A 15,386-nucleotide genomic window follows, 5' to 3' on the forward strand; every position below is an offset into this window, starting at 1 on the left:
AAAATCTGTGTATTTCCTACTTTCAGCTGAAAAGTACACCATCAGCTTAAACCAGAAAGGGTCATTACATTCTTTCTGTAAAGAGTCAATGTAAATATTTTAGGCTTTGTGGGCTACATAAGGTCTCTATTATATATTTCCCTCTCTCTCTTTTTTTTAAAAAAAGCCTCTCAAAATGTACAAGCCGTGCTTGTGTGTCAGACAAAAGGCTTGTGGCTGCCTTCGTCTGTCAAACCCTTGACCTAAACAGTTAATTTTAAATGGGCCCGAAATAAACCATTTGGAATTAGTTGGAACAACTTTACTATCCAGACCTCTGGAGACAAACTGAAGGGAACTCAGGCCAACATGTTGGTAACTGAGAAAGGTCGATGGAGAAAGGGGGTCGTCCAGTGCTGCTGCCCTAAGGAGAGGAAGGAGACCTGGACTCAGCTTGGTTTTGCCTTAAGCCTGAACCCAGGGAAGCTGGTCGATGGGGATAAAACTGAAATAAAGACACTAAGAACAAGGTCAGTTTATTTTACTCTCCCTCCCAAGGCTGTTAACCTGGGAAACAGTGGGCTGATCATGTAAACTGTCTCTGAGTTTAGTTCATTCATTACAAATCTCACTCTTGCTCATGAGGTCAAAAAGTGAATAAATCAAGGCTGAGAGGGAAATCCAGTCCAAGGGAAGCGTCTTCAAGAGCCACAATGCGGATCCTGACTTGCACAAAACTGCTCAGCATCTTCTACAAATGGTGGGAGAACTTTATTTTAATACAAACATCTTCTTTTGAACCTGGCCCCTTCCTGCACCACTACAAAGCAGCTTTGTCACTGAAAAGCAATCCATTTATTTGAGCATACTCTTTTTAGGCAATTGTAATTTTTTCCACCGTCGTAACACCACTCTGTGCTTCTCACTGCTGGTCTTCTCCTCCAGCACTTTTTTCAGGATAATCCTCATCACTGTCTCTGTTTCTGCTTCTTTATCCTCTCCAATAAGAAGATCCAACGTATCTCCCACTTTCACCTGAAAATTAAAAAGAAAACAGAGCTGTCGTTTGGGGAAATGCAGGCCAATGCAAACATCTCTACTTTGGGTTTTCCCCAGAGAACCAGTCCCTGGCGGGGAGGTACTCCTTTGAAACAGTCACTTATCTTAGTGCCTCCAGGTGAAAGGGCCTCCCTCTCTGGGAAGGTGCCTCAAACCCATGTGGCTTAACATGGACCAGTGTCACTCCTTCAGGCTGAGACAGCTAGCTGCTTGAGGATGGGCCCTGTGTGGCTCTGATTTTCATCCCTATTGCATGACTTAAGGAAACTCTTGAATGGAAGCATTTATTTTGGTAACAATGGCAAAAAACAAAGGAAGCGGGACATAATTTTAGAGAGTATGAGCATAGTAATTACTACAGGCACTGGGAAGACACTGAGAAGACAATTTTCAGTATAACACATTCACTGATTTCAACCCAGATAAGCTACATCATTGCATACAGGGCATAATTTGTTGGAAATTCATCACAGTGCAACAACAGCCGTATCTCTTTAAGAAATGGAAGTAAAGAAACTGCTTTCCGGTACTGGCTAGCCCCAGGGATGACACATCATCAAGAAGAGACAGGACTCCATGAACAAGGATGGAATGCCCCAGAAAAGAGGATGCTGACCTGGGTTAAAAGGGCTGAGATCAAACCCATTTTTATCCAGAGAGGAGCTCTGGCTTGAGTGAGTGCAGGACATGCCCTGGGGGGCAGTCACATTCGTGCTGCCCGGGTGCAAACAGCCCGAGACAGACACCGGGTCCTGGCAGCTCAGTATCCAGGGCATCTGCCCAGTAACTCAGGAAGGGGCTAAACTGACCCAGGTGCAATATGCGGCTTTTGCTACAACACAATCCAGGGTGACCAGAGGCCATCTCAGACCACTCACCACCACTTCCGAGCCCGGGACGGGCACAGGGTTGAAGAGGCAGGACAGGAAGACAGGGAGGGACCCTCATGTGTGGGCCACGGACCCTTAAGTGGGCATAGGTACCCATTTAAAAGGTTGCTTGGGGGCTTCTGTTTAAGAAGCCATCGTGCCAAATGCTTACGTTTACTGCATTTTCCAATGAATACTCCCTAAGGCGGTCCTAACTTCATGCTGTTGGAATATCTGTACTTCACTAGGGCAAGCAACCCACTCAAGACATCCGTAGGCCCAATACTCAGTCAACAGCGTGGGAACGCACACCTGCTCACCACAACACCATACCGGTCAATCCTGGCAGCTGGATATAAAACTCACAAGTGAAGTGAAAGTCACTCAGTCGTGTCGAACTCTTCATGACCCCATGGACTATACAGTCCATGGAATTCTCAAGGCCAGAATACTGGAGTGGGTAGCCTTTCCCTTCTCCAGGGGATCTTCCCAACCCAGGGATTGAACCCAGGTCTCCTGCATTGCAGGCAGATTCTTTACCAGCTGAGCCACAAGGGAAGCCCAAGAATACCTGACCCAGGAATCAAACTGCAGTCTCCTGCATTGCAGGCAGATTCGGGAAGCCCAAAACTCAAAGGGCTGATTTTAAACCATTAACTTTCTCCCCTCTGGGCTGAGAAGCAGAGAGACTAACACCATAGTGAGGCATGATGACTGCTTCTCTTTGTGGGTATGAGGGCATCATCTGGGCCAGATGCAGGGGCAGAGGGGAGTCAGTTCTCCTGAAGTTCTGCTGGGTTCAATTTTTAAAAAATGACCATGTGGCCAACCTATATAGGCATTTAAAATCAATGTTCAGAAATACAAGACTTGGAAACGCTGCTTTACCTTTTTTGGCATAACTCTGTGTCATTAAAATTCCTTTTTAAATAAAGGAATACATTAATGCACATGATACAAGATGTAAAAGGTATAAAAGGATATACAGAGAAAAATCAACCCGTTATGTATCCTCAGCAGCTGGGCACAAGCCCCATGGAGCAGGCCACGGAAGGGGAGGTGTCCTTCATTCCCTTCAACTGTGGGAGACAGCGCAGTAGACACAAAGCAAGACTGGCTGGGATTAGGGGCTGTTCCAAGTATCTACATTTCCAATCTCCCCTTAGCTGCAGTTACTATGGCTACCAGGCCTCCTAGTAACAAGGCAGCCGTGTGTTAATGCTGGGCCCTTCCTTTGCTGACCCTCAGGAGAAATCTGGAAGGCAGCCAAGACAATAGAACACCCAAGGCAGAATGAAGAAGCAGCAATTAGACTGTAGTTAACAATATCGCAAAGCAGAGGGAGAAAAAACAGATCTGTGGTATCTGCAAATGAGGCCCTGACAGAGGCATCCTGCACCAAGAACAGGTCTTGTCTTAGGAACACTGCGGCTGGCTAGAGGGGGCTGGGCTACACAGGGAAAAGCAATTAAGGGACAAGAAGGACTTGATGTCCAGATGCCCGTCTGGAGTGCCTGACTTCCTGCAGCTCACAGAGCAAGGGCTGACACCCGAAGTCTGAACCTGCCAGGCTGGGTGCCTTCAGAGGAACAGTGGCCTTGAGACTTGGTGGCCAAGAAAAGCACTGGGGATCCCCTCTTCAGTCCACCCAGCCACAAGAACCACTCAGCACAGGATCAGGGCCTCTGAAGACAGCCTCCGTGCTCATCTAGGTCCACAGCTGATGGCTCACACCCTCCCACGTCCCAGGGGAACGGGATGCAGCTCACGTTCTCCGATCCCAGGGTTGCTTTGAAATACGAGAGAAGCTAAAATAAAAACCTTCAAAAGTGTGTCTAACTCCGCTAGAACATTTATTCCCTGGACACTGACTGGGAGTTATATTCTGTCTGCTAATGCCTCAAGGGTCAGTGTCTGCCACACTTTTTAAGGGTCTCTGCCATATACTTTTTAAAACTGTCTTGTTAACTTTTACTATCATTATTATTTTTCCCAATTATGAAAGTGAAACATACTCATAAAAAATTCAGAAAATAAAACACATGAACATAACTCACAATGCCCACTCAAAGATAAATGCTGCTGCTGCTGCTAAGTCACTTCAGTCGTGTCCGACTCTGTGCGACCCCACAGACGGCAGCCCACCAGGCTTCCCTGTCCCTGGGATTCTCCAGGCAAGAACATTGGAGTGGGTTGCCATTTCCTTCTCCAATGCATGAAAGTAAAAAGTGAAAGTGAAGTCACTCAGTCGTGTCCGACTCTTAGCGACCCCATGGACTGCAGCCCACCAGGCTCCTCCGTCCATGGATTCTCCAGGCAAGAGTACTAGAGTGGGGTGCCATTGCCTTCTCCGATTTTAATCTAGATATATGTATATATGTAACTTATTTTTACAAAAATACATTTTTATAAGAATATGTATCATTTATTATAACATCAGATACTAGAAATTCATTTTCTTGTAACACTTATTAATGATTCTGTCATAAAACAACAATATCAACAGGGCTATCAGGAAATATAGAACCTTTTTGATGGCTGCTCTGCACACAGAGCAGTGTAACTTCTGCTGAGCTGAACAGAATCGCACATCTGCTCAGGTTACAGCAGGCCAAAGAAACCTCTACATGGATCAAACATTTCTTTTTGGCCTGATTATTATGATTTCAGAGAGGCTAACATTAATAACTTAAGAAGTTTAATTAATAGATTTTTTCTAGTTCTGATAGTGACTTGTCTTAAAATTTTAAAGAAAAAGAGGAAGCTTCATCTCAAAGTCATTATGGCTACAATCAGCAAGTGGTCTGTGTGACTGAAGCTGTGTGGCTAGGCCTGAGGGAGACCTTCAAGGTGGTAAGACAGACATACCTGAGGAGCCACTGATGCCCCAAGGAAGGAGCCCCAGGGGAGACTGGGGAAGGCGTTAACTGAGTACAGAACAACACACAAAAATATTTGGTTGTCATAGTATCTTACCGTTCTGCTTTTCTTCCATAGTTTTTCCCCATTCAGCCTGAGTTCACCTTTGTAGAATGCATCTTCCACTTTGCTTAAAAAAAAAAAGTCAAAGTACTTTAAAATAGAAATATATTCAAGACAATTATATAATTTTGAGGAAAATACTGGCTATTAATAATGCTTTTCCTGACAGTGACCAGCCTACTCACAAAATCTCCATTCTGGGCATTGGGAAAGTGAAAGTCAACTGCTCCTATATGAATCTAAACAGGGAGACCGAAGGGCACTGCTGAGTAGATGTGGCTGCTGCAAAGATCTGCTAGAGTGAGATGGCAGGTAAGCAGCGCTCTGCTGGGACTTCACGCAGGTGATAGCTCCCGTGATCCACGACAGTCAACATGAGTGGGTGCTACCTTCCCCTCACATGCTCTGAGAGAAAAACCAGTTACCACACCTGTGGTGAGGCTGTTAAGAAACCCTCTGCTGATCTGCACTGAGGCTGGGGAAATGCCAATCCAGCCACTGCTGATCTCTCTGAATTTAATCAGTGGAGCGACTAGACCAAGGCAGATACAGACAAAAATGAGTGCCCTTTCGTCTTAACGCTCAGACTCCTGGTGATTGATGTTGGGGGTTTTCCTAATAACAGTACTAGCTACTACTGTGAGAGACAGGGAGGCCCTTAACGAGCCTGCCAGACTTTACAGAACATTGAAGTCCTGATGAGGGTGCCTGTGCGCTCAGAGTCATCTTTATGAGTCTTTAAGTTTCATGGATTAAAAAACTAAACTATGCCATTAAATTAGGACATAAAGGTACAAATTAGACAAAGGAATCTTAATTTCTTATTCATATGACAGTTCTTACTTTGCATGCAGTATGCACACAATGATTGCTAAAGGAATGAATGAACAGTGACGATCACTATTATTATATAATAGGTCTAGCGAAGAAACAAGGAGATTAAAGAAACCTTGAAGGTTATGCTTAATATCTCCATACACTATATACATGAACGCACATAGTATTTTCATCATCATAGCTAACATACATTGAGAACCCAGGTGCCACACATTGTTGTAAATGCTACAGGAAGATAGACTGACTTATTTAATCCTAGCCACCACCTTCTAAAGCCAGTTCTATTAGCCTTATTTTACAGATGAGGGAACTGCACAGAGATTTTAAGTATCTTGTCCAAAGTCACAGAGAGCCAGGATTAAAGCCCCGGTAGTCTGGGTACAAAGCCTGCAGTTTTAACCACCACATTATGCTGCTTCTAAGATATACCATCTCACGTAGCATTTGTGAAACCCAGGTGCATTCTATGCTTGCTATATACATCTAACATGGTGATTCCTTTTTTCCTCAAGAAGCTGTTTTTACATCAGTGGTTCATCTTACAGTTGACTATGTCTTAGAGTCAAGGAAACACGGCACATGGGATTTGCAGGCAGTCATTTGACTTCTTTGGGAATTAGTTTTTTCACGTATAGAATGAAATAATTGGACCAGGTTCCTGTAAGATTCTTTCACATCTGTGGTTACCCTTCACTGTAATATGAGCCATGTGATTGGTAATGCTGCTTTAAAACAACCAAGAAGACAAGTGATTTTTGTATGAAAACGCACATACTTCCTTCCGATATCTAGGCCCGTCTTCAGGATAACGTCATACCGGAAAGACTGTACTGCTTTGTCCAGGTCTTTATAGTCTTTGACCTCACTGGGGTTGTCCTCGGGCTCCTCTTCCAGCTCACTCATCTCATCCCTCTCTTCATCAGAGTCCCCTTCATCTTCCACTTTTTGTAGAGTCTTTTTAGTGGATTTTTTAGAGCTTATATTACTTTTGAGTCTTATGGAAAATGGAAAAATATATTCCGGAGATATTAAAAGCCCTGGGAGTCTCAGTGAGAAAATGTTATGGAGGAGTGTTTTATAATTTGATGCATTTAACTTGGCACTAGACAAATACAAGTATCGATTCCAGGAAGCACAGCCTTTATGTGAAGGTGTCCCTCGAAGTGCTCTGCAGAGTCCAATCCAGGCATCTGGCTTTCTTAAAATGCTGCTGGGCAGTCTGACACTAGTCATAGCCATGGCACATACTACCTGAAACAGACAATTCAGATTTAGTTCACAAGTGTGGTATCTTGGCATTCTTACTACATAAACCATGCACACTGTGAACACGTTACAGCTGATACTGTACCATGTTCCCTCCTACAAAAGGCCATGTTGGGTCCACACGAACCAAGGCCATGCACACTGTACCTGGTGAGTCTTCTGGCTGTACTTAATGTACTGACCTGATAGGACAGTCATGAAGGTCAAACTGGATGCTAATACATGTGAAAACACAGGTTCCACTCTTCTCACTCCCCCAAATTAGTTTGGGTACTGACTGCTCAGTGCTTTCCCCACCCTCTTTGGCTATGTCGTGCAGCTTGCAGGATCTCAGTTCCCCAACCAGGGATTAAACCTGAGCCCCAGCAGTGACAAGTCCAGAATCCTAACCACTAGGCCACCAGGGAATGCCCTTAATGATTTTAGAGAAAAAAAAAAAAATCTCAGAACAAGAAACACTGTCTACTGACATACATTACAAGCTTACAATAATGGACTTTGCCAAGGATACTAGATCATCACTTTATAAACCCAGAGTAAGTCTCTCAACTTTCAACCTCCAACTACAGCAAATCAGAGCTAGGAATGAGCAAATTGTACAGATCTGCATTCTACCCCCTTTCACATCTTCTTCCTAATAGATTCATTAGCTAGCAGAGAAAGAAAGGGTAGGTCACAGAGAGCCAGGATTAAAGCCCCAGTAGTCTGGGTACAAAGCCTGCAGTTTTAACCATATTATGCTGCTTCTAAGATATACCATCTCACGTAGCATTTGTGAAACCCAGGTGCATTCTATGCTTGCTATATACATCTAACATGGTGATTTCTTTTTTCCTCAAGAAGCTGTTTTTACATCAGTGGTTCATCTTACAGTTGACTAACTGTAATCACCACTAACTAGGTGATTGTTCCCTGAGGCACTGAGGCACAGTCATGCCACATGTCCTGTATGCTCCACTGCGAGAGGCCTCCTGGAAGACTTCACCTGGTTTCCTCTAGACTTTGTCCCAGGCATCTTGAACCTTGCATGTTGTATCATTTTCTGTTGTAAATCATAGCCATGACCCATAGCTGAGTCCTGTTGAGTCTTCCCAGTGAAATCAGTGAACCTAGAGGTGGTCTTGCAGATCCTGACATAGTATCTGACTGCCTATTCGACATATCCATTTGGATGCATAACAGGGACTCCAGTCTTAATTGGCCCTGAAACAAACTCTGATATATCTGCAACCCCAAATCTGCTCTAGCTGCAGCCGTCCCCATCTCAGTTAATAGTAACTCCACCCTTCTAGTTCCTGAAAAGGAAAGCTTTCAGTCACTCTTGACTCTTTCCCCCCTACTCAGATCCATTATGTCAGGAAATCATGTTGGCTTATCTCCAAAACCAAAACATTTGGTTTCCCTTTCACAATTACCACTGTTACCACAGATTCAGGCCCCGGTCTATCATCAGGATGACTACCAAGGCTCCATCACAGTCTGTTCTCCATACAGCAGTCAGTCAGATAGACTCTTTTAAAAAGAATTTGTATCACGTCTCTCCTTCCCTCACAATCCTACAAAAGCACTGAAAAAGCAAACTCCCTCCCTTGCCCTATAGGCCGTGATCTGCCCCCTCCATTTCCTCTCTGACCTCATCTCCCGCCTCTCTCACCCTTGCTTACTCAACTCCTTCCTGAAGATCCTCGTACACAACAGGCAAACTTCTGAGTAAACTCCTTTGTTCCAGGTGCCCTACTACACCCTTAGTCCAGGTTATCTGCAGGGATAACTCATTTTTTAACTCAGTGAAGTCTACTCATTCCAACTCCATTTAACAGGTATCTTGTCCTCCCAATCTCCCCTGTTCTACTTTCTTCCATCATAGCATTATCTACTATCATGTTATATAATTTACTGGTTTTGTTTTTGTTTTTTTTAAATGACTCTGCTAGTAGAATATAAACTGTTACCGGTGCTATTTTCCTCTGCTCAAGCCCAAGTGCCCAGAATAGTGCCTGGCACGTGGTAAGTACTTGATTAAATACTGTGAAGTGAAAGCACAGCAAAAGAACCTGTGCGTTAGAATGAAGAGCTAAGAGGGGGTTGGGTTGACGGGTAAGAGGTGAGATCGCCAGGAGCCTTCCATATCAAAGCGTGGACTTATCCAGAGTGTGTGAGAGTTATAGAAAGATCTTAGGTAGGGAAGTGATCCGACAGTAGTGCTTTTTAAGATTTCTTTGGCGCGACAGCGTGAACATAAAGGGATGATCGCGGCAGGAGGCCTGAAGGTGGTTTTGACTGAGATCTTCAGGCGAGATATAAAATCTGTGAACTAACCAAAGTCTGTAAGAACAGCAACTACCTGAATGCAGAGGCGACGCTGTCCTGAACCCGCGGGACACTTGGAATCGCTCCACGTTCCTGAGCCCGTTAACTACTCCGAATGGAGAACCTGATTGAACTGCTTTTAGGTCAATTGCAACTAAAAATCTCTTGGCTCAGAGGCTGACAAACTGCTGAGACAAGGTCATGTTCCCCTCGCTCCCTCCCTACCCCCTCGGGCTGCGCACCTTCGCAGGTTCTCAAGGTCAAGGGAAACTGGACACCAGAGTCCTCGAGCTTGCAGTCTGCGTCTGCAGCCAGCAGGAGCAGCCAGACCCAGGAGCGGACAGCCTTGGCCCCCCGGGTCCACGGGGCGTCCCGAGCTGGCCGGGCCGGGGCAGGACGCGAGACACTCACGCGGAGCCCTGGCGGGAGCGCAGCCAGGGGAGGGGAGCTCGCCGCTCCTGTATTTCCCACGTGCGCGCGATGAAGCAACAGAGGGGGGAGCGGGCCTGGGTCACCGCTGGCCCGGCAGGGGCGCAGTTACCTGTACGTCAGCGCTGCTCCTCCCTCCCCGCCCCCCTCCCAGCGGCCTTGCAGACCGCCTGCCTCCAGGCCCCGCCCTATCTTTGCCCCGCCCCTTCCGTCGGCGCCGGCGCGTTGAGAGCGGGCTGGGCGAGGCGCCGGGGCGCGGTGATGGCGACGCAGCGACCTCTGCTGCAAGCGGTATCTAGGAGGACTGCGTGGGGAGTGTGGGCGGCCTGGAGGACCGATTAGCTGTGAGCTGGACCGGAAGCCACCTCCGGGTGATTGATTCCACGTGGTTGAAGAGAGTTTTGAGTTTTTTTTTTTTTTAGATAAGTAATTTTTTATTGAAGTCTAGTTGATACTCGTTTGTGTGTGTTTGTGAAGTCGCTCAGTCGTCTCCGACTGTTTGGGACCCCGTGGACTGTAGCCCGCCAGCCTCCTCTGTCCATGGGATTCTCCAGGCAAGAATACTGGAATGGGTTGCCATGTCCTTCTCCAGCGGATCTTCCCAACCCTGGAACCAAAGGGCCTCCTGCATTGCAGGCAGACGCTTTATCGTCTGAGCCACCAGGGAAGCCTGATACGTAATACTACATAAATTATTGGTGTACAAAATAGTGATTCACAATTTTTAAAGGTTATACTCATTTGCTGTATTCCCCCTGTTTTATAAAATATTCTTGTAGTTTATTTTAAAGTGAGTAGTTTGTGTCTCTTAATCCTGTATTTCTATATTGCTCCTCCCCCTTCCCTCTCTCTACTGTTATCCTGCTAGTTTGTCTTCTGTATGTGTGAGTCAGCCTTTTTATTATATTCCCTGGTTGTATTTTTTAGATTCCACATATAAGTGATACACAGTATTTGCCTTTCTCTGACTTATTTCACTTAGCATAATGCCCTCCAAATCATCCATGTTGTTGTAAATGGCAAATTTTCATTCTTTTTTGCAGCTGAGTGGTTTTCCATTGTACTTGCATCACATTTTTATCCATTCTTCTGTTGAATTAGTGTTTTATATTGTTTAAATATATATCCAGGAGCAGAATTGCTGGGGCACATGGTAGTTCTATTTTTAGTTTTTTTGAGAATCTGCCATACTGTTTTCCACAGTGGCTGCATCAGTTTACATTCCCACCAGCTGTGTACAAGGATTTCCCTTTCTCCAGTCCTCACCATTGTTTGTTATTTGTGTTCTTTTTGAGGATACCCATTCTGACATGTCTCTGATGGTATCTCATTGTCGTTTTAATTTGCCTTTCTCTGGTGATTAGCAGTGTTGAGCATATTTTCATGTGCTTGCTGGCAATCACATTTCTTCTTTGGAAAAATATCTGTTCAGTTCTGCTCCATTTTAAAATCAGGTTGTTTGGTCTTTTGATGTCAAGTTGAATGAACTGTTTATATATGTTGGGTATTAACCCCTTCTTAGTTATATCATTTGGAAAATTTTTCTTCCATTTAACAGTACCATTTGTGCAAAAGCTTTTCAGTTTAATTAGGTCCCATTCATTTATTTTTGCTTTTTATTTCCTTTGTTTTGGAAGAAGGATCAAAAAAAAAAATTGCTGTGAAGTATGTCAAACAGTGTTCTGCCTGTGTTTTCCTCAAGGAATTTTATGGTATCTGGTCTTACATTTAGGATTTAATCCGTTTTGAGTATTACTGCATATGGTATAAGAGAATGTTCTAATTGTGTTCTTTTTCTTGTAGCTGTCCAGTTTTCATAGCACACTTATGGAAGAGACTCTCATTTCTCCACTGTGTATTCTTAGCTCCTTTGTCATAGATTAATTGGCCTTTAGTGTGTGGGAAGATAGCTTTTAAAAATACTGTGAGCCTTGAGTTTTCTGAAATCACCAACCCCTTTGAACATCTTTGAGAGTTATAAATGTTGTCTCTAGAAAAATACATATATTCCCAAGAATTTATAACCTGCTTGGTTGCATTTGTGCAGTAAGCAAAGGCAGTTACCAATTATATCTGGTGCTGAAGTGATAAAACTTCATATATTATATGAATTTGTTGCAGGAAGGGGGACCCCTTCCAGGGCGCAAAAGTGGGCTCTTCTCTAACATTTGGAAATGAATTGTCCAAGGAGACACACATACTGACAAAGCAAAGATTTTATTGGAAAGGGGCACCTGGGCAGAGAGCAGTAGGGTAAGGGAACCCGGGAGAACTGCTCTGCCACATAGCTTGCAGTCTCAGGTTTTATGGTGATAGGGTTAGTTTCCCTGTTGTCTTAGACCAATCATTCTGACTCAGAGTCCTTCCTAGAGGTACATGCATTGTTCAGCCAAGAGGATGCCAGCAAGAAGGATTCTGGGAGCTGATTGTCTCCTTTTGACCTTTCCCAAAGTTTTCTGGTTGGTAGTGGCTTATTCCTTCTGTGTTCCTTACTAGGACCTCCTGTCCTAAAACGACTCATGCAAATAGTCACTGCGGTGCCTGGCCAGGGTAGGCGGTCGGTCAGTGTGCTTCCCCTAACAAATTCAGATTATACTGTTGACATTTTACACAGGTGATACACAGTTACATTTACTAGTTTAAGTCATTTGTAAAAGACTACAGATACACTGTTAAATCTGCCAGTAATAGGAGTTAATCAGTATTATTATCAACTGAGAAAACTGCTGTGTGATTATGCATGATTTTGGGAGGAGATAAAAGAATACAGTGCTATTGGATTACATAAAGTCAACTTAGTCGCTGGCCTTTAGAAAAATCAACACTTTGTTAGATGACTATTTTTTTAACTTTAAATTGCTAAATAATATTTTTAAAACTGCTGTGAGGTTAAGAAGTAGTTTTGTGTGTGTACACACGTATTTGTGATTTTTTATTTTTTTCATAGAAACTGGCCCCTGCTGTGGGACATTGTAGTTCTGACTAGTTTAGACCACCTAGAGGGCCAAGTTTACATTCCCTCATAGGGCTACACTAGGTCAGAAGAAAAGACACTGAGAATTGAACTGAGAGTTGAGCTTACAAGTCTGGACTCCAGCCTTTAATATAGCTCAAATATTTAATTTTACATATAGTGATGTCTAAATCAGAGCACTTTTAGTTTTATGTATAGGTGAGTTTTAAGTTATATTTTATTCTTTTAGCCACACCACTTGGCTTGCAGTATCTTAGCTCCCCAACCAGGGATTGAACCCAGGTCATGGAAGTGAAAATGCCAAGCCCTAACCAGTGGGCCACCAGGGAATTCCTTCTGTGACATTTCTTAAATTGTAGTTCTGAGAGTCAGGATGTCTCTGGCCAGAGGATCATAAACCAAGTGATCAGGGCTCTCTGGATTTATTGTGCCATCAAGAAACAACCTGAGTTATTATGTTTGTGATGCTATCTGTTGATGGACTATGACTTCTTTCTAGGTTTTTTGTTGGTTTTTGGTTTTGATATAATTGAAAATGTGCACATGAATTGCTTTTTTATTTTCAGGTTTTAATTTACTATCTTTTTAACAGAAGAAAATCAAACAGTTTAACATGTATACATGAGAGAGACCCAGAAAGACTAGGTCACCAAAATGGCTGAAATACCATTCTGAGCTAAAGATAAAAGAGGATGTTGAGGATGGGAAATTATAAGTGGTCAAGCAGGAGATGGCAAGAGTGAACATCGACATTTTAGGAATCAGTGAACTAAAATGGACTGGAATGGGCAAATTTAATACAGATGACCGTTATATCTACTATTGTGGGCAAGAATCCCTTAGAAGAAATGGAGTAGCCCTTGTAGTCAACAAAAGAGTCCTAAATGCAGTACTTGGTTGCAGTCTCAAAAATGACAGAATGATCTCTTCGTTTCCAAGGCAAACTGTTCAATAACACAGTAATCCAAGTCTGTGACCCAACCAGTAATTCTGAAGAAGCTGAAGTTGAAGGGTTCTATGAAGACCTATAAGACCTTCTAGAACTAACACCCAAAAAAGATTTCCTTTCATTATGAAATGAAGAGAAGTTGCTCAGTTGTGTCTGACTCTGTGACCCCAAGGACTGTAGACTACCATGCCCCTCCACCCATGGAATTTTCCAGGCAAGAGTACTAGAGTGTGTTGCCATTTCCTTCTCCAGAGGATCTTCCCAACCTAGGGATTGAACCCAAGTCTCCTGCATTGTAGGCAGATGCTTTACCATCTGAGCCGCCAGGGAAGTCTCCTTTTCATTATAGGGGATTGGAATGCAAAAGTAGGAAGTTAAGAGATACCTGGAGTAACAGGCAGATTTGGCCTTGGGGTACAGAATGAAGCAGGGCAAAGGCTAACAGAGTTTTGCCAAGAGAACACACTGGTCATAGCAAACACCTTCTTCCAACAACACAAGAGAAGACTCTACACATGGAAATCACCAGATGGTCAATACTGAAATCAGATTGATTATATTCTTTGCAGCCAAAGATGGAGAGGCTCTATACAGTCAGCAAAAATAAGACCGGGAGCTGACTGTGGCTCAGATCATGAACTCCTTATTGCCAAATTCAGACTGAAATTGAAGAAAGTAGGGAAAACCACTAGACCATTCAGGTATGACCTAAATCAAATCCCTTATGATTATACAGTGGAAGTGACAAATAGATTCAAGGGATTAAATCTGATAGAGTGCCTGAAGAACTATGGTCGGAAGTTCGTGACATGTACAGGAGGCAGTGATCAAGACCATCCCCAAGAAAAAGAAATGCAAAAAGGCAAAATGGTTGTCTGAAGAGGCCTTATAAATAGCTGAGAAAAGAAGAGAAGCAAAAGGCAAAGGAGAAAAGAAAAGCTATACTCATTTGAATGCAGAGTTTCAAAGAATACAAGCAGAGATAAGAAACCCTTCCTCAGTGATCAATGCAAAGAAATAGAGAAAATCAATTGAATGGGAAAGACTAGAGATCTCTTCAAGAAAATTAAGAGATACCAAGGGAATATTTCATGCAAAGATGGGCACAATAAAGGACAGAAATGGTATGGACCTAACAGAAGCAGAAGAGATGAAGAAGAGGTGGCAAGAATACACAGAAGAACTATACAAAAGAGATCTTCATGACCCAGATAACCATGATGGTGTGATCATTCACCTAGAGTCAGACCTCCTGGAATGAAAAGTCAAGTGGGCCTTATGATGCATCACTATGAACAAAGATAGTGGAGGTGATGGAATTCCAGTTGAGTTATTTCAAATCCTAAAAGATGATGCTGTGAAAGTGCCACACTCAATATGCCAGAAAACTTGGCAAACACAGCAGTGGCTACAGGACTGGAAAAGGTCAGTTTTCATTCCAATCTCAAAGAAGGGCAATACCAAAGAATGTACAAACTACCACACAATTGCACTCATCTCTTACACTAGCAAATTAATGCTCAAAATTCTCCCAGCCAGGCTTCAACAGTACATGAACTGTGAACTTCCATATGTTCAAGCTGGTTTTAGAAAAGGCAGAGGAACCAAAGATCAAATTGCCAATATCCGTTCAATCATCAAAAAGCAGAAGAGTTCCAGAAGATTATCTCCTTTGCTTCATTGACTATGCCAAAGCCTTTGACTGTGTGGATCACAATAAACTGTGGAAAAG

At 43.5% G+C, this 15,386-nt stretch overlaps 1 protein-coding gene across 3 annotated transcripts; it reads right to left on the reverse strand.

Annotated features, from left to right (window-relative positions):
* Window positions 1-499: 499 nt before the first annotated feature.
* On the reverse strand, window positions 500-9,903 carry MTRES1 (mitochondrial transcription rescue factor 1). 3 transcript variants are annotated; one of them, NR_198869.1, is made up of 4 exons: window positions 9,545-9,903; window positions 6,270-6,977; window positions 4,884-4,956; window positions 500-1,014 (listed from the first exon to the last, which is right to left on the reverse strand). NR_198869.1 is itself a non-coding variant. In NM_001434873.1 (4 exons), the coding sequence occupies exons 2-4, from the start codon at window positions 6,963-6,965 to the stop codon at window positions 835-837; spliced, it is 717 nt and encodes a 238-aa protein (NP_001421802.1). In that variant the 5' UTR covers window positions 6,966-6,977; window positions 9,545-9,903; the 3' UTR covers window positions 500-834. The 3 variants fall into 3 exon arrangements, 2 of the variants coding, with proteins under 2 accessions (NP_001421802.1, NP_001421803.1); NM_001434873.1 differs by having other exon boundaries at window positions 6,502-6,977; NM_001434874.1 differs by having other exon boundaries at window positions 6,502-6,977; window positions 9,337-9,903.
* Between the last annotated feature and the right edge of the window lie 5,483 nt (window positions 9,904-15,386).

The sequence above is a fragment of the Bos taurus genome, chromosome 9 (assembly GCF_002263795.3).
Source record: "Bos taurus isolate L1 Dominette 01449 registration number 42190680 breed Hereford chromosome 9, ARS-UCD2.0, whole genome shotgun sequence".
Lineage (NCBI taxonomy): Eukaryota > Metazoa > Chordata > Mammalia > Artiodactyla > Bovidae > Bos > Bos taurus.